This window comes from Corvus kubaryi, unplaced genomic scaffold, assembly GCF_017639235.1.
Source record: "Corvus kubaryi isolate FWS band 111438036 unplaced genomic scaffold, C.kubaryi_AGA036_p1.0 split3-37304, whole genome shotgun sequence".
NCBI classification, from domain to species: domain Eukaryota; kingdom Metazoa; phylum Chordata; class Aves; order Passeriformes; family Corvidae; genus Corvus; species Corvus kubaryi.
In genome coordinates this window covers 3,446,273-3,464,387 of record NW_024582087.1, presented here as the reverse complement: position 1 = coordinate 3,464,387, position 18,115 = coordinate 3,446,273, and the positions used below count along the sequence as shown (strand labels likewise).

The 18,115-nt window shown below is 48.8% G+C and overlaps 1 protein-coding gene across 1 annotated transcript in view; it reads left to right on the top strand.

Annotated features, from left to right (window-relative positions):
• Positions 1-18,115, top strand: part of GRIK3 (glutamate ionotropic receptor kainate type subunit 3) — a 107,727-nt gene that overhangs the window by 39,022 nt on the left and 50,590 nt on the right. Inside the window, exons 2-3 of the mRNA XM_042015448.1 lie at positions 16,819-16,995; positions 17,802-18,059. Of these exons, the coding sequence (XP_041871382.1) occupies positions 16,819-16,995; positions 17,802-18,059 (435 nt within the window). The remainder of the gene's footprint in view (positions 1-16,818; positions 16,996-17,801; positions 18,060-18,115) is intronic.

The window sequence follows — 18,115 nt, the reverse complement described above, 5'->3', positions numbered from 1 at the left end:
ACACTGCTGTACCCACACTGCTGTACCCCACATGGCTGTACTCACACCGCTGTACCCTACACTGCTGTACCCCACACTGCTGTACCCCGCAGTGCTGTACCCCGCACTGCTGCACCCACACTTGGCCCCGAGCCGTGCCACTGCTCACAGCCCCTCCACACTGAGGGCTGGCAGGAAGGCACACAGGAAACCAAAGAACCAGGAAAGCAAAGTCCTGCCAGAGAGAAGAAAAACGACCCAAATATATGTGACAAGTAGTGTTTGAATAGGAAACAGTGTCTCGCTGAACTCTGCACATAAAATGAGTGGAGAGAGTGGAAAATGTCTGAAGCAATTTGCAGGAGTTTATTGAATCCCCACAGGGAGCTCCAGATGGTTTGTGTGGCCAGTGTGGCATTTGTTGCTCATGCAAAAGCTGCCCTGAGTTTTCAGGAGCGTTGGTGATGGCAAGAGTGTTTGCTTTCCTCTCTCCCTCCCCCCCACAGACCCGGGGATTCTCTCCCCACAGAAGCCCTACAGCCCCTCTGTCCTCCCCTCTGTCACCACCAGCACTGGACAAGAGGGATGTGTTGTCTCTGTGCAGCACATGGGTGTTTCTCCCCCGTTTCCATGTTCTTTGGGAGTCAGAGGCTCATCCTCAGACCTGCCCTTCTGTTTTTTACAATGCTTAAAGATGTTTTTGTGGGGTCTATAATGAGACAATCTGTTGTCATCAGGCTGTTCCAATGGGTTTGTAGGCACATTAATGCTCTGGCACAGCATTTCCTCAGGGGATGAGATCCATAGGGCTGCTCCTGACTCCTGTCACAGCTTCCTGTGACAACACCACTACAGGTACAAGCCTCCATCCTGTCCCCACAGTTCTAATACTGCATCACCCACGAGTTTAAAAGCATCAGGTTTAAACCTACAAGATTCCCACACAGTCCTGTCACGTACAGTACAGCCATCCCCTGCAAACCCTTCCCTGGGCTCCATTTCCATGGTCTCTCAACCTCAGGTTGGAGTACCAGAGCCAGACATTCAGCTGGTGGAGAGCAAATGACTTCCAGGACCAGGGGAAGCAGCAGCTCTGGGGCAGCCTGTGACTTTGCAAACCACCTCGGAGGCAGGGAGAAGTCCTGAATAAATTATACATCGAAGCTATTCTTTCCTTCCAGTTTCTGATCAGCCCCCGCCCCCGCCATATGCTCTGCTCTCACTGCACTCTACCTAAAGTAGGAGAAAAAGTATTTGAGGCTTGGTTTTTTTCAGCTGTGAATTTTTAATTGGACTATAAATTCCACTTTGTTGTGTTCTAGAATGTTATTTTTATTTTCCAATAGAATTGTCTCTTCTTTGATGAGGGCAGAGATTTATTACCCAATTTCCATCTTTATGTCTCCCTTTCGGTCTGTTGTTTTAGCTGTTTCCTACTTATACGGACAATCCCTTTTCCCCATCTTTTTATAGCTGAATTTCCTCAAGTCCTTGTTTCTGTACTACTCATTAATACTCACTTCTTTTACCCAGTCTCCTCAGGATTCACCCTGGATCCATCCACAGGCCTACATTTCCATTTTATATCTTCTTGAGGATGTCTCTGAGCTTTCCATAATTAGAGTAGGTATTGTCATTGAGCAGTGCGATGTTACAGTGATTTTATGGCCGTGTTTATGCTCTGTCCCCCTGCCCAAAGCCTGTACAGAATTACTGAAAAGCCATTGCATGTGTTTTTTACACACTCACGGAGAATGCCACATCACAACCTTCAGGCCAGCCTCTGGTTCTTGGCAGGTGAAGCCACAGCCTCTTGCCCAGGACCCTGTCAGGAGGCTGCACCAGTAGCTAGTGTTTTAACTGAGTTTGTGCAATAGAATGAAAATAGAGCTGCAGTTAATTTAAGCACAAATACCTTGTAACCTGCTAATTAAACCAACTCCCCGGTGCTTTGCCCTAAAATGCCTCCTCATTACTAGGCACAGATAGCACGGCAGTAGGGACACAAGTAGGACACAGCTGTGCCCTGGCAGAGGGCTCTCCTGGCTTGGGCACTCCCACCCCAGCGTGGGGTGGGCGTGGAGACCTCGAGTACCTGCTCTGCACACCTGGAGAGCTGAACTGCCCGAGTGCCACAGGCACGGCTCTGCCTGCTCCCAAAGAGCACAGCAAAACCCAACCAGGGACAAAGCCCAGCACATATTGGATGCTGGCCATGCTGTAGCCAAAATCCAGGCCAGGGTGGGCCTGGTGTGGTGAGGTGACTCTGAGAGGGCAATTCAGGTTTTAATTCCAACCCCTGCGCTGGCTACGGGGCTCAGTTTCTGACCTTTCTGCACGCGATTGCCATGTTTATCTAAGCAAAGCCTTTTTTGCTTCTAAACTAAAGAACCAACCCACATCCTTCACTATTATTTTAGTCTATTTATACAAAGTGTAGCTCTGTGCAGACTTGAAAGGTCACAGGAAAACCCAGGGAGTGGATTGGCCGCATCGGTTCTAATACTGCTGTGACACTGGGAGGATTCCTTGTATTAAGCCAGGAAAAGGCACAGTTATTAGTATCTGATTCCACTTTAAAAATGAAAATTTGCAGAAAGATTCAGAAGAGAGAAAAGTCTCCCCCCTTCCTCTGGAAAAGTGTTTCCAGTGGGGGTGGGTGAGCAGCAAGAGGTGGAGAGAAGTTCAGAAAGACATTTGTGTTTATCCCTTTAACTCCACAGACAACTCCCATGTTCTTCTGTGACCTTTCACTTACACTCCTCCCGCAGAGCCAGACCTTTGTGTGTATTTGTTTCAGCATTTCAAAGCAGGGATTATTCAAAGAACACCCAAGGAAAAATTAAGTTTCTTACATTCATGCAATATACCCTGTAAGAATGCGTTTCAAATTTGCCAGCAAAATATACTTGAGCAAGATCAACAATCCCTGCTTTGAGTTCTGGGAGGGAAAGATAAAAACAACATTATTAACAATAAAATCTGTGAAGGACAAAGCAACACCTCAGCACACACGTGGCTGCACTGATGACTGTGGCCCTTCCTCAGCTCACACCCCATAGCCGTGACTGCCCACCCCTCTGAGCTGAGCCACCAGCCCATGGGGACATGTCTGGTGTCCCCAGCAGAGCCATGAGTGGGGCAGGGGAGCCGCAACATCCTCAGCAGCCAAAGCCACACGTGTGACACAGGAGCTGTGGCATCCTTGGTGGCCAAAGCCACCTGCCCCCGAACCACCTGCCTGTACCATCAAGGTGAGCCTTGAACTGCGAGTGCTGCCAGCCATCCCTTCACTAAGGGATAAAGGAATGAGGGTGGGGTTATCTCTGACCAACTCCAATATTCACCCTTCCAGTGGATTCTATTGACCGGCTGCAATTGCCAAAGAGATCAGCCTGGCTGCTCCTGGGCTTTGTGTCTGGACTGCTCTACTGGAGGAAATAAAGAGTTGTGGGTTTCCTTAGGTGAGGGGAGAAGGGAAAGATGAAACTCAGTCTGAAACCCATCCAGTTGTTTTAGCAGCATGTTAATGAATGAAGTTCAGAGCAGCTCTTGCGAGCAAAGGAAGCCCAGTTGGAATAAACAGTTCCGCATGCTAATCCAGTCAGGGTTTCTGTCTTCATCTCCAGGGGGACTGCGGGATCATTACTGCATTAAGGCTCAGCTAAACAAAGCAGGAGGAACAGAGGTTGAAGCTGTGGGATTTTTGGTTTCATCAGGCCTGACATCTCTTAGATAACACATCATTTTCATCTCCATTTGAAAGCATTAATAAAAATTTGTTAGTTCAGCATGAATGCTTTCGGAAGAACCTCCCAAATCCACAAAACTGAACAGAGAGCTCAAATGCACTGAAATTAACTCCTGTTTATTGGGGTAGAAGCATTTTATTACTGCAGGATGGGAAAGGATCACGCCTGGAGCTCCAGACAGTACTTTCTCCTTCATACTTACCAGGAGGGAGAGGATCCCCACTGAGCCAGGGTACCCAAACTCACTGCTGATCTTGAGCAATGAATCATCTTCCTGGGCCTTAATCCTACTGCTGCAAGCTCTAAAAGTCACGTCCCTTTTCCCCTTGCCTTTTAGCTGGTGTCTGGTTTTTCTCTTTGCACTATAAAGCTGGAGAATTCTCTTTCTACTACAAAGCCGAGCGAAGCACTAAGCAGGTTAGGTTATCCCAACTCATTGTCTGGTGAGATGTGACTTAGGTCAGGCCTTGAAGTATTTCCATAAACAGTATTTAAGAAGTAAAATAATTCACACTGCATTTCTTACAAGTATTTGCCTGAGAGGGACCTGAGCAAAGCCTGGAGATCCACAGTGCTCCCTGCGCCAGGGAAGGCAAGGTCACCTCCATGGCTGGGGCATCCCCATAACTGCCACTCTCCTGCTCCAAAGACAAGGGCAGCAGTGAGGGGTGCAAGGACAGACCCCCATCTCACTTTATGGTTTAGTTTCAGATCTTTTCTGCATTGTTTCTATATTTCAGCAACAAGGCCCATCGTAGGAGCAGGAACACCACCCAGTGTGCCTCATATATCCTCATTATTACAGCCCCAAGATGTTGATTTTAGCTAAGGAAATCCCACAAAGCCAGGGAACTGCACACACTCACCCTGGCAGAGTAGCCAAGGTCAATAGCAGCTGTAGGAGAGCAAAGCTCAGGTCAAGAGGATGCAACTTGAAACCCCTGTGCCCCCTGTCCAGCCCCCTTGCTGGGGTCTTACTGAGACTCTTGTGTTTGCAGCAGTTTAATTCTGGATTTTGCAGAGGACAAGTGGCAGTGACCCAGCACTTCATCTAATCAGATTCACGTGCTGTTGCCCAGCACAGTCCCACTTACTGCTGGGCCAGAAGGTGCTAGAAGCATCTTTTCCAAATAGCCTTTAAATATATTACACGCCTCAAGAAGAAAGTGCTGCATAAACCAGCGGCTTGGCACTGCAGCAGGGGGTGTCTGCAGCATCCTCTCCACATTTGCTTTCACATGGACTGTTCTACTTACTAATCTTGGTTTTCGTCACTTAACTCTGAAACTGAAGATATTATTCAAGTTCTGCAGCAGTTACCTGTAAATGAGAGGTAAAGTCAGGGACACTCCCTGATTCCAATCCATGTCCAGGCACGGAGCAGTGACCCCCATGGGGCTGTTCCCTAGCTGCTCATCCCACACACGGGAGGAAGAGGAGGAGGATTGTTTTGCCCAGCTTCATGTGGTTTCCCCCCAGACAATCTGCTTACTGTACAGCTCTTGTGAGAGGAGGATGCCAGCTCGTATTCACTGATTTATAAATAGGGTGGGAAATAGGAACCCTTCACTCCTCAGTTTTCCTGTCAGAAATCTCTTCCTTCAATATGCTTTTTAATTAAAGTCAAATTCAGCTCAACTGCATGCTCAGCTCCTTTTGCATCTCTCACTCACCAGTATCCCTTTTTCCCAAACTTCTTCAAACCATTCTTCCACTGAATTCATGCTACTCCCAGTTTACAGCTCCCAGTTTACACCATTACAAAGGAGATACTGACACACCTAAAATATAAGAAATGGCAGAAAAAAACCCCTATTCCATAACAAAAAGAAGTTTCACTTCAGTCAGTAGGTCCATTAACCCTTCCAGAGGCCTGCCTGCTCCCTGGAGCAGTTTGCTCATTGGTGCTAACGAGGCATGAGTTATTGCTCATGTTTATGATAGGGCGATGTATCCCATTAATTAGCTCTGCATGAATCAATGGAAGCCACTGAACACATAATCCTTGGTAATTCATAACACCGGAGCAGAGGCAACACTGTCCTTAGCGTTGAATCTCCGAATTCCACAAAACAGCAAGGCTCCGGGGTTGGTGTGAGCAGTTACAGGGTCAGGTCAGTGCTGAGCTGCCAGTGGCACAGTGACATCCACTGTCACGAGTGACAAACGGGTGTGTGAAGCACTGCACAATGACTAACACCCAGTTTTAACTGGGTTTGGATCTCTTAATAAAGTTTTCCTCTTCCACCTCCTGTAGAATTGGAATGTTTTTCTAATTCCCCCTTTTCTGATGTACCAATTAATAATTTACCCATTTTAATTTGTGATTCACTGTGTTTAGTCATAATAATGAATATTCAGCCTCATTAGCAGATACTTGGTTCAGTTTCTACTGGGACACTCAGCTCTGTAAGTGTGGCAATGGGATCACTGGCAGTGGATCCCTCTGGCAGTGGGATCATTGGCAATGGGATCACTCTGGCAATGGAATCACTGGCAGTGGATCCCTCTGGCAGTGGGATCATTGGCAATGGGATCACTCTGGCAATGGGATCACTGGCAGTGGATCCCTCTGGCAGTGGGATCATTGGCAATGGGATCACTCTGGCAATGGGATCACTCTGGCAGTGGGATCACTCTGGCAGTGGATCCCTCTGGCAGTGTCATTATTGGCAATGGGATCACTCTGGCAGTGGGATCATTGGCAATGGTTCACTCTGGCAATGGGATCACTGGCAGTGGATCCCTCTGGCGGTGGCATTATTGGCAATGGGATCACTCTGTCAGTGGATCCCTTTGGCAGTGGGCTCACTGGCAGTAGGTCCCTCTGATAGTGGGATCACCCTTTGGAGTAGTGGCCCCCAGTTCTGTGCAGGAACACGGTGCCCATGGCACTGACGCGGTGCTGATGGCACTGACGCGGTGCTGATGGCACATGGTGCTCGTCACCTCTCTGGAGCAGGGTGCCCACAGTGGGGTCCTGCCCTCCCCAGAGCTCAGCATGGGGCAGCTGAAACCCCAGATGGTGTTTGGATCTGGTCCCCTCCCACAGCACAATCCAAAGCCCTTTTCCCGTGGGAGCAGAGCTCAGCACAGATGGGATCAGGACCCCGTTCTGCTGTGAATACCCAGCTCTGCAAGGGCACGTGCCAAGCCCTGACCCTGGGCAAAGAGGCAGGAGCAGGATAAACCCACACCCAGGGCAGGCTGGCAGCAGGGCTGGGAGCAGGCAGGGCACCCAGCACGGTGACCGGGAGCCCCGGCCACACTCCCTGAGGCCAGCACAGTGACGTGCTCAGCCCACGGCGCCAGCACAGCCCCACGCCAGCTGCTCCTCCGTGGGCAGCCTGTTCCTCTGTGAGACAGAATAGGCTTTTAATAGCTGGTTTTGATCATTTAGGGAATGTGGAATTCCTTTGGAGCCGTGCTGCTGGGCAGGTCCAGCACGTCCCTTCGCATCCCCTGCTCTGTGTGTGGCTGTTTGTAAACCAAGAGTACAGATGACAGGAAAATAATGAAAGCATTTTTCAGAGCAGATCCTTTTGTCGTTCCTTTTTTTCCTTTCATTCTCTGGAATAAAGTGCTGCTTTTAAGCCAGCAAATCTTTCAGCTGTAATTCCCCTGGGCATCCAGAATTGAAAATTAAGAAATTGGGGGGAGGGTTAAAACAAAGGGAGGGAAAATAATAATTCATAAAATATATTGAAGATTGTAGGTTTACAAAATGCCCTCCCCAGACAGATCTTTCCCATTATAAAAGATATCAGTTAAGGTAGATTGGGAAGGAATTTGTAAAAAATTGTGAGCTTTTATTCTCAACAAGTCCCAGTGTAGGCCCCTGTGCTTCCCCCATCTCCTGTGCCCAGCAACCGCCACATCCTGGCAAAGTCTGGTTTTTCCCTCTGCTTAACAACATTAAAACATTAAAATAGGAAGAGGAAAAGGCAGAATCGGTCTCTGAATCTCCCAATTACACCTTTGGCTGCCCCAAGCACCAGCAGCAGGGGCAGGTCAATCCTGCAGAGCCCCACGCTCCCTCTGCATCCCGCACTTCCTGGAGACCTGTTGAAATCTATTACAGACCTTTGATCTCTTTCTACAAAAAGGATTTTCTGAGGAGAGGAGATGGGATTAAGCAGAAACAATTTTCCCAGGGCATGCTGTGTTTTTTTTTTCTTCTCTGCTTTCATTTAAACAGAAGATGCCAACAGCAAAGATCCTGACAAGGCTTTGGGACTGTCAGCTCCTGAATGGAATCTATTCCATCAGTCAAATTTAGCATCTATCAGGAGCAAATACTCAGCATGTGGCACGAAAATCTTGTAAAATGGAACTGCTAAATATTTAGGGCAGATGACAAACAATATGTCATAATATTTGCAGAACTGCATTCGCCATTCAATGCATCGTCTTAGTCAAGACTCCAATTTTTGGAAGCATCAATGCAAGAGTGGAAAACAAGCAGTTGACTGTCGGTGTTTGGCTACACTGTGGATGGAAAACAGCATTTAATGTAGGTTTCTTAAGTCTAATATATGCTACGTGCCAGGTAGGTATTAACATCTATTAGCTGGGTCTTAGCAATGAATATTGGAGAAGAATTTAATGAACATACAATACTTGGCATTTTCATTCAGTTTGGCAGGTCTGTGTGCGGCCAATGGGCTCTCCCAGTGCAGAGCTCAGAGATTTGCAAAATCCAGTTTACCTGAGAAGGCAATTTTTTTTCCTAAAAGAAGTGGTTTTGGTTTCCAGCGCCCTGTATTCAGTTTACAGTGAATTTTCATAAATGAACCAGTTGGATCCAGTTTGCACTGGGATAAATGGGAAAAATACTCACCTGCTCAGTGGGAGTGCTGCTGGGTGGGGAGCCCCAAACGGGGGAGTGTGTGCAGGGGGACACAGGCCAGCCCTCAGCTCTCCAGCACAGAGTAAAGAGAAATCCAGAGTATTCTATTAGCCTGCAGGCTTTGTTAGAAGCTGATCGCTCCTGGCACGTGCTGGGATTTATGTTTCAGGGTGGCCTCACTCCCTGCTCCATACCTGGCCCAAGCTGTGCCCCGATGCACACCCCAGATCCCTCCACAGGGCCGTGAAACACCGCAGAAAATACACTTCCAGCTGCGTCACCTCAACCCTGTAGCACAGATCTGCAATAATTTGAAGCTTTCAAATCCTTTTTTCCCCCATATATTACAGCGTAACACGTGATCTCAGCCCAAAGCACTGCCATAGAAGTGACATTTGAGTGTGCCTGATTTATCCAGCCATCAGTGATTCCCAGCACACATCTGCTGAGTTTAGACTGTTCCAGTGAGGTTTTGGGGAGGAGGGGCCCGTTGCTCAGAGCAGGAGGGCAGGGGTAGGCACGGGGGAGCCTGGGGCTGATGGCACAGTCCAGTCCAGCTGCCCCTCCCTGGCAGTGAGGTGGAGGCTGACACTGACACCACGGTTTAATTCTGTGCCTGTGGCAGCTCACACACAAATGTGAACTGGTAAATAATCCCAGGGAGCCCAGATACCTGGTGAGGTGTCCCATAGTGATAACAAGACAAGCACAAGTAGCCCAAAGCTGCCAGATCTCCCTTTTGCAGAGAAATAAACCACTCAGAGCCTGTGGGAGCCTTTCCCAGCCAGTGCTGAGGGCAACGGTGGGATTGGGGGTCACTGGGACATCTGCCCCTAAGGGAGGTCTCAGGCTGCAACTTCACAGTCACTTTGGGAGATTTGCATTTCCTGAGCTGAATATTCGGTAAATTAAAAGTTTTGTGGCATTTTCCTTGCCTTTATCTTGATGGGAATCTGTTCCTCTGAGAGTATGATGCTGCTTTCTTTTTTTAAATTAATTGAGCCTGCTTAAAAAAAAAGAAAAAAAAGCCCATTTCATTTTAATCATGTATTATGCAAATTAGAAATTTAAATATCATTAAGAAATCTGTTGCTAACTTAATTTATTTCTGCTGTAGCACCACTGAAGGCTTTTGATCTCAGATTAGCGCTTTGATCCACTCCTTTGGTCGGGGTTACGCTCTGCCACTGCGGTAAACGCTCTTCCTCAGATGTCAAACGTGCAACACCAGAACAGCTTGTTCAAAGCATGGCAGAGGAAACGCTGCCAATTAGGCCAAACGAGGAGGGCTTGCAATGAGGAGAAGTTTGCTTCTAGGAGTCACAGCCTGTTCTGCCATGCCCTGGCCATGCCCTGGCCCATGGGGACGAGCAGTGCCAACGTCCAGCCGAGGATGCAACAGGTCATCCCTAGGAGCAGTGACAAACCTTTCCAGACCTTCCCTATCTACTGCTCATTAAAAACACAACCCGCCATGTTCCATTAATTCCTCATTTAGTGCCAGTAAAGTGCTGATACATACATTTTAGCTCCAGTGGTTTTAATCAGTTAATTTTACCAGAAGCATTAATAATGTATTGCTTTGCCACTTGACTGCTCATCTGTTAAGCAGCTTATACATAGAAGAATGTCACCCCCTGTGACATGAAGTGCCTAATTCAGAGCAAATGAAATAGGATTTTGCATATTCAATACCAGAATGAGAAAAGAAGGAGACACCGTCTCCTGGGAATGGATCAACCTGCTGTGATGGGATTTCTGTCCTGGCAGGCGGGAAATCCCTCCTCGTGGGACACACTCACACTTTGCGGATCTGATTTTCTGGTTGAATTCATTTTCTTGGCATTACTCAGCAAGTACCTGGCTCTTCCTCCTGCTGCACCATGTGGTGGAATCAGAGGCACTGGGAATGTATCTCTGTCCATCAGCTCCTCTACGAGCCACCGTGGGGTCTGAGGGACACCCCCAGAGTGGCCAGTGTGGCGGCTGTGGCAGGGTGGTTACAGCGGGACTGTTCCCACTCAGGTTTGGCCCCACGATGCAGAGTCACAGCAGCTGAAATAGAAATGTTCCTGGTCACGTTTGAGGGTGTTTGGGGACAGCAAGCTCCTGGACACTGTGGGGATCGGCCACCCCACTGTGCCTGTCCCTCCTCTGAGCTCACGGGGGATTCAAGCTCCACGTTCTGCCTCTTGGAAGGATGCTGGGGAGCAAATCCAGTCAGGTGTGCTGGAGAGTTCAGGAACGCTCAAACCCAAGCCCACAGGGGCTGTGCACAGCCCCTACTTGGCTCCATCTCTCTGTAGGGTATCGTGGACCCAGGGAAAGTTCATGGATGGGCAGGTATGTCATGGGCTTCATCAGCCCATGGAGGCAGCATGAAACTGGGGTCCTCAGAAAAAACAGGTGGAAAGGCCTTGGACCTGAGAGCCAAGGAAGCTGCCAGGGTGGGAGCAGCTCAGGGACAGGCTGGTGCCTTTGTAAGAGACACACAGTGAACACAGGCAGAGTGTGAGCGTAAGTGATCCAGACACAGCGGCTCTGAGGTTAATCCTCTCCCTGTGTTGCAGGCAGATCCTGCTCCTGGGTTTTTAGCAATCAGCATCCAGAGCGAGGAGCTCCCATGGGCAGGGCCAGCTCAGCCCCCGGGCCGCCGAGCTATGCACAGGGGCTCTCTTGCGTGATGCGTGTTGATGAAGCCTGAAATTGCTTTGGATCCGTGGCTGTGCTGCATCACATTAAGCAGTGCCATGCTGAAGTGACAGGGCCAGTGCATGATCAGCAGCAGTTGAAGGGGACAAGGACTCAGATCCTGCCTCTCTGTCAGAACCAAGAACCCACTGACAGACCGCGGGAATTATTTTCAGCTCCTTCCCAGAAGGTTTGTTTCAATCAGTTTTCAAGTTGTGCTTACTGCCTTGGCATGGAGCAGCTCCGTGGTCCTGCTGCAGGGCACATCCCAGGATGCTGCCATCTGGCACATAGGGCTGGATGGGAGCCTGTGGAGGGCTGGGGCAGGGGGATCCACTGCACCTCTCTGTCGGCAAGGGCTTCCCAGGAGTAACTAGGGCTCTGGTAGGGTGGGAGCCCCCAGAGCTCCTGGCGCTGCTTTCCTCACTCATCAGTTTATAGGGTGGGTTTGTTTCTGGGACCAGCTGGCATCGACACCAGACCTGGGGGCTCTGCTCCATGCTGGGCTGAGCACAGGACCAGCTCCTTGGAGCATGCTTGCAGAGCATTTCACAGTAGCAGCTCCTTGGGGGAAGGTGCAAGGAGAGACTTCTGAATAAATCTGTCACTGCTTTCCCTTTTTGTTTTGCTGATATTTATTACCTTCTGGATTTTGCTGCTCTCACTGCATCCTTGTTATTGCACCTGAGACTGTCACAGTCCCTCAGGATGGGCAAGCTCTGGGAGTTGAAGCCCCATTCCCAGTCACAACCTCATGTTCCAGGGAACTTTCTTTCACTTCCCAGCAGTGTTGTCTCATTTCTCTACATAATGCTGCTGTATAAACAGCAGCTCTCAGGGGTCTTGGGCCATGACATTGAGATTCTCCCCACTGGACTTGTCAGCCAAGCAGCAGTGTCGTTCTCCAAGCCTTCCCAGGGAGGCAGCTCTGTGAGGAAGACTCTCCACAGATTCTCCATTCTCTACCTCAGGGACCTGTGGAGCAGCATCCTGCAGGAACAGGCACTCAATTCTGTGTACCTATCCTGATCAGCCCATTTGCTAATACTGTCCCCAAAACAGCGTGATTTGTCCTCAGAAGAGGGCAAATTCCATGCCTCAGAAGGCAAGAGGAAAAACATTTTATAACCTCAGAGAAAAAAACCACAAAAAGTACAGTTCTGGGCATGGAAGGGCTGTGAGAGGCAACGGGAGCTCCCGTGTCCCTGCGGAGCTCCGCTGGCTCCATCCTCGGTAAGAGCTGTCTCAAACCAGGTATTTCTTCCCGGATGTCACACGGAAAGAGGCTGTCAGAGCTGTCTAAATGTGTGAACAACACTGTCAGCGGGGGAGAGAAAAGTGTTATCAGAAATAGTTGTTCTTCAAAGCTAAATAACTCCATGATTTATAAGGAGTAGAAGATAAGAGATCACACCACATGCTGAGGGCTGCTGGAATTTTCTTTCTGAAAATGAAGCAGTTTGTTTTGGTAAAAAGCAAAAGAGGGGAGAAATGAAAACCTAAAATACATTCTCCTTCTTGACTTAGCTCTTGACAAAGCTAAAAATAACTGCACTGGCACTGAGCCCATGCAGCCACGTTCTGGGATCACTGGAGTAGTGGAGGATGGTTCCCAGCTCATTGTCCAGGTGTCTTTCCAGCTCCATTCTGGGGCCATTCCCAAGGTCTTCCAGCACCACCCCTGGGGACAGAGGAATGCAGTGCAGCTTTGCTGGACGCAGACAGACCTGGGCCTGTTCTGATTGTCATCAAAGGGATTTTAGGTGTTCTGTGGGATCCAGGTCTTACCCTGAAGAGAGGCTCAAGTTCTGCTACTCCGAGTGAGACCCTCTGTGGTTTTCAGCCAAATTTCCCCTTGTGCCAGGCCAGGCTCCTTCTGCCAGCCTGGCCCCACTATTGCTCCTCTGGTCTAGATCCAAAGGGAGTTTCAGGCATTTGCTCTGGAATCTCATTTCAGATTTTGGAAACCCCTCACCTTAGCAGCAATGTCGAGGTCATCAAATAAAATAACATAAACCAGTCAGACATGAAGTTGATTGTAATTAGTGTGTTTTCCCATATGCTGGTTAACACTCTCCAGAGAGCAATTAGTCTGCTTTAAGAGTAAAAGACAACTGAATAATTATTTAACCTGCCTGGGATTTATTTTAAAACCCAAGAAGTCAGATATAATAATGGATGACTTCATAAAAAACTATGGAAAAGTAAGCGATAAGGGTTGAAAGCCTTCATCAACAGCTTGTGTGAGGCATCTCCTACAAGGCTGACTCCAGTCCCAGATCCCACTGCACCAAAGGCACTACAAACATGCATAAAAAGAGGGTTTCCAGGGAAAAATATCTATGCAAACAAAGTCAACCTGAATTGATAAACTTCAGCATGGGTTGAACAGCACATGGCACTGCAGTGGGGAGTCCACGGGCTCTATTGACTGGTCAAGGAACAGCACAGATAAATCAGGCAGCTAATCCTCTCACGAACCTCAGGAGGATGTCACAAAGCATGACAGACCTTGTCACGGCCATCTTTTATCTCTCTGCCAAGCAATGGGAGGGAAAGAAAGAAGGAATGAGAAGCTGAGACCTGCACAGACAGGAAATAGGGGGAAAGGCCATGAGCACCACAGAGCATCCAGTGATCTCCAAGGCACTGGAACTAGCTTCCAAAATAGGGCAGAGGTTTAGGGAGGGACAGCAACACTAAAGGAGCTTTAGTTTTCCTCTCTCAGGTGGGATTCGTTGACAGGTGGTGTATAAAAGTGGAGACTGTTTTGTTGTGGACTTTCACACCCAATGATTCTCGTTTGTGAGTGAAGCCAGATGAGGTTTCTGCCCAAGGCCCATGTGGGATCACTTGCAGTGGAGCTACCCACCACTGCCCAGCCCTCAGCAGCAGATTGCCCAGCCCTGCTCCTTCATCTCTCCTGCTGAGGGTTGCAGGGGACCCCTGGGGTCCCCCAGCCAGGCCATCAGCCAGCTGATGTCACATCTCTCGCACTCTCAATACCACGAGCTGAGCGTCTCCATTTTGCTCAAATGGAAGAACTGCAACAATTATTTTCATAATTAGCTGGCTTTGCAAATTAATGCCAGTTATGCTGTGTAATCATGATGAAGATTATGCATTAATCAGCTGTTTCAAGCTAGTTATTAGGCTCTTTAAATAATGATGGGAATGAACGTCTCTGAAGGAGCGGCACAGCAGCCAAGAGGGACGGCAGTGTGGGATGTGAGGATCCGACGGGATGCGCCGTGCCAGCAGTGCAGAGCTCACATCAGCTGCTCCCAGTCTCCCCAGTTTTGGAGCAAAGACCAGGCTGGGGCATGTGGTGGTTGCCCTCAGCACCTCGGCAGCTGTGGGAGATTCCCAATGTCTCAGTGTATTCCCGGTGTGCTCCCAGCAATGGGAAATACACAGAAATGCATCCCTTCTGCCTGTCAGCTCTCTCATCGCCTGGCCCTGAACTCAAGGTACTGGGTGGCTGCACAGAAAATTCTTTCCTGTCAAAAAGCCTATTATATCCAACTATATATAGTTGGATGTCTGGAATGGGAATTTATTTAGGCTCAAACACCGATAATCCACATACCCAGCCCCTCTATACTCTCTCATAATAAGACATGCTCCAGCGCAACTCTGAAAGTGCTGGGCTGGGAGAAAGCCTAATGCTAGCTAGTGGATAATCAATGTAACATGAATCAGTTATCACTTCAGGATGATGCTGTAAAACAAAAAATCCCTTTCTAAACAGTCTGGACAGTGAAGCTTTGAACAGAAAGACAGGAGTGAATCTCAGACTCACATTAGTTTTGTTTATTGTGTCTGATGTATATGAACCTTCTTCTGCCCTAAGAAACTTAAATTGAGCTGCTAGCATGTGCAAACTTTGATGTGGATGAATAATTTTTCTTTGCACCAGTCAAAACCCAAATGTTTTGGCATAATCCAGTGAGAATGAGGCACGTGGACAATTCTGCTACACTCCTGCCTACGCTGTTCAGCATTCTGGATTGAAAACCTGCCCATGAGTGACTGGCTGAAAATCATGTGAGACTGAAATGACGCTCCAGAATGAGCATTCAGCCTCTTTTTCTTTATTCTTCTGCCTATTACCAAAATTAGCACCGAGTTCAGTGGTTTTTTCTAGCAGAGACATGCAGGGAACAGCTCAAACTTTTTTATGTCTATGAATGTAAATTAATTCCTACACTCAGTTCACGACTGGGGACACAGATGCACGAAGACTGCAGAGGAAGAGGAGGAAAGGGACTTGTCACGATCAAGGGGAACAGAAAGTCAGAGGCCTTTTGCAAGTCCTTCTGCTTCCTTGCTGAGAACATCTCCAACCATCACTCCTGTGCTTCATCCACTCCATGGCTCTGGTCACATTCCTGGGAGGACAGCCAGAGCACGGCCATCAGCGAAGCTGTCAGCGTGTCTCTGGCCAAACTGGCACTCCTGGCTAACACCAAACTGCCACAAAACTATAGAAAATGTGCTCCAGCTGCTGGAGAAGGATTCATGGCATTGCCTGAAAGCCAGGAGGGCTGAGCAGACATCTGTTGTCTACAACAAAACATTTGAAGACTATCTTAAATTGAAGAGGAAGATTTTCCTTCTGCTAATGAACCCTGAGACCATCTGTTACCAATTGTACTTGCTTATCTCACTCATCCATTAATTATTTTGGTTTACTTTTGAATAAGATAGAGCAAGGTTTGTGTCTTTCTGTGGTTCTGCAAGGGGCGCGGGATGGCTCCTGCATCTCAGAGACAAGGACACATCGTTACATAACCCATGCCTGCACCAAGTCACTCCAGTTAGCGTGGCTGTCAGTGGGAACTGAGGACAAGACTCACAGACACGGAGCCAAAAAACCCAGCGATGCTGCGACATGAGCTTGTTGCCCTTGGGGAGGTGTAATGGCATTAACAACTTTTGGACACAGGAAAGCTGCATCCGAGATATGCATTACTGAGCAGAGGAGCTGTAGGGTAGGCAGATCCAGAGGTCTCTGCTGGCTTGAATTAAGAACATGGAGAACTAAACATGAGGAACAATAAAACAGGAGAAGGGGACTGAAAATGGCACTAAAAATAGCCATCAGCAGCACTGCCCTGCCTGTCTCCTGTGCGAGGACCAGAGGTGGGTGATGAGGCAGGAGGATTTCAAGAGGAGGGCAGTGCCAGTTTTGTACCCAGTAACTCCTCAGAGCACAGACCTGGAGCCTCCCTGCAGCTGGGCAATAAGCCTGTCTACTTCCCAAGGTCTGGTCCTATAGTTTTATGGGAAGCCACTTATCTGGCTCATAAAAATATTCCAAGACTTTAAACTGCCTCTTGTTGCCGCACAAAGCTGCCATCCTGAACATTCTCAGGTGCATCAGGATGTAAGAAAATCCCAAGTCTTCTTGTCTTCATTTCAGTACAGGACAGGTCCTCAAGCAAGCCCTGCTCCATCTGCAAACGTTCCAAGAGTTTTCTCATCCTTGCTGCATAAGTTTATGAAAAAAACTGCAGCTCAAAGGTGGATTTTTTTATCTTGCAGGAGGAATCTTTGAGTACGCAGATGGCCCCAACCCGCAGGTGATGAGTGCCGAGGAACATGCCTTCCGATTCTCCGCCAACATCATTAACAGGAACAGAACTTTGCTGCCCAACACAACCCTAACCTATGATATCCAGAGGATACACTTCCACGACAGCTTTGAAGCAACTAAGAAAGGTAAGAGCAGAGCAAACTTCTGAGCAGCTTTGTGGCCATTTGTTCAGCGTACGAAAGGTCTGGTTTCCAGACCAGCAGCTTGTTCTGTCCTGCTCTCACCAGTGATCTGGATGAGAACTCCTGCCGGAGCTGACCTTCCAGAGGCATTTTAATACAAGGGGAACAACTACCTTTTTTCCCTCTGAAAACCTCACAAAACTCCTTTCAGCATTTGCTCTAATCCTGAGCGAAGGTCTGGAGGCCATGCCTGTGTTTGTGTCACTGTATCACTGGCAGTGTTCACATCCATCGCATGGATGTTCTGTTCTCTTAATAACAGTCACTTTTGATTACTGGATAACAGCAGCACACTTGAATTGCCGAAGGGGAGGGACTGCACAGCAAAGGCTGCGAGCTGGTGACCTGCAGGCTCGTGGAGTTTGATTCCGGCTGGGGAGAAAGGAAACCTGCTGCCTGAGCTGGCTGCTGCTGGAGGGACATCACCAGGAGGGAGCTACCTGCTCCCAGCCAGCCCAGTGACCCCCTGTCCCTTTTCAAATGGTTTTGTGCTGGCGGCTCCCTCAGAGGAGCCTGGGACTCCTCTGTGCCTCTACCCACTGGTCCAGACCCACCTGGCATAACTCCTCCTCTCTCTCTCTGTGCCTCCTCCCTGCTGTAATTACCCAATATCAGTGCTGGGTCAGTGCCCAGAAGTGTCTGTCTACCCACTGCCCCAGCCCAGGGCAAGCAGCAGGGCTGTGCCCAGGGCTGCCTCCCACTCAGCCCCCCAAGGCTTTGCTGACAACTTCCCTCCCTTCCCCCTCCAGCCTGTGACCAGCTCGCTCTGGGGGTCGTTGCAATATTTGGACCTTCCCAAGGCTCCTGCACCAATGCAGTCCAGTCTATCTGCAATGCCCTGGAAGTCCCCCACATACAGCTCCGATGGAAGCACCACCCTTTGGATAACAAGGACACTTTCTATGTCAACCTGTATCCTGATTATGCTTCCCTGAGCCACGCCATCCTGGACCTTGTGCAGTATCTGAAATGGAGGTCAGCCACGGTGGTGTACGACGACAGCACAGGTGGGTAAAGGAGGGGTTAAAGAAGGAATCCTGGAGATTTTCTGGTTTGGGTCTCT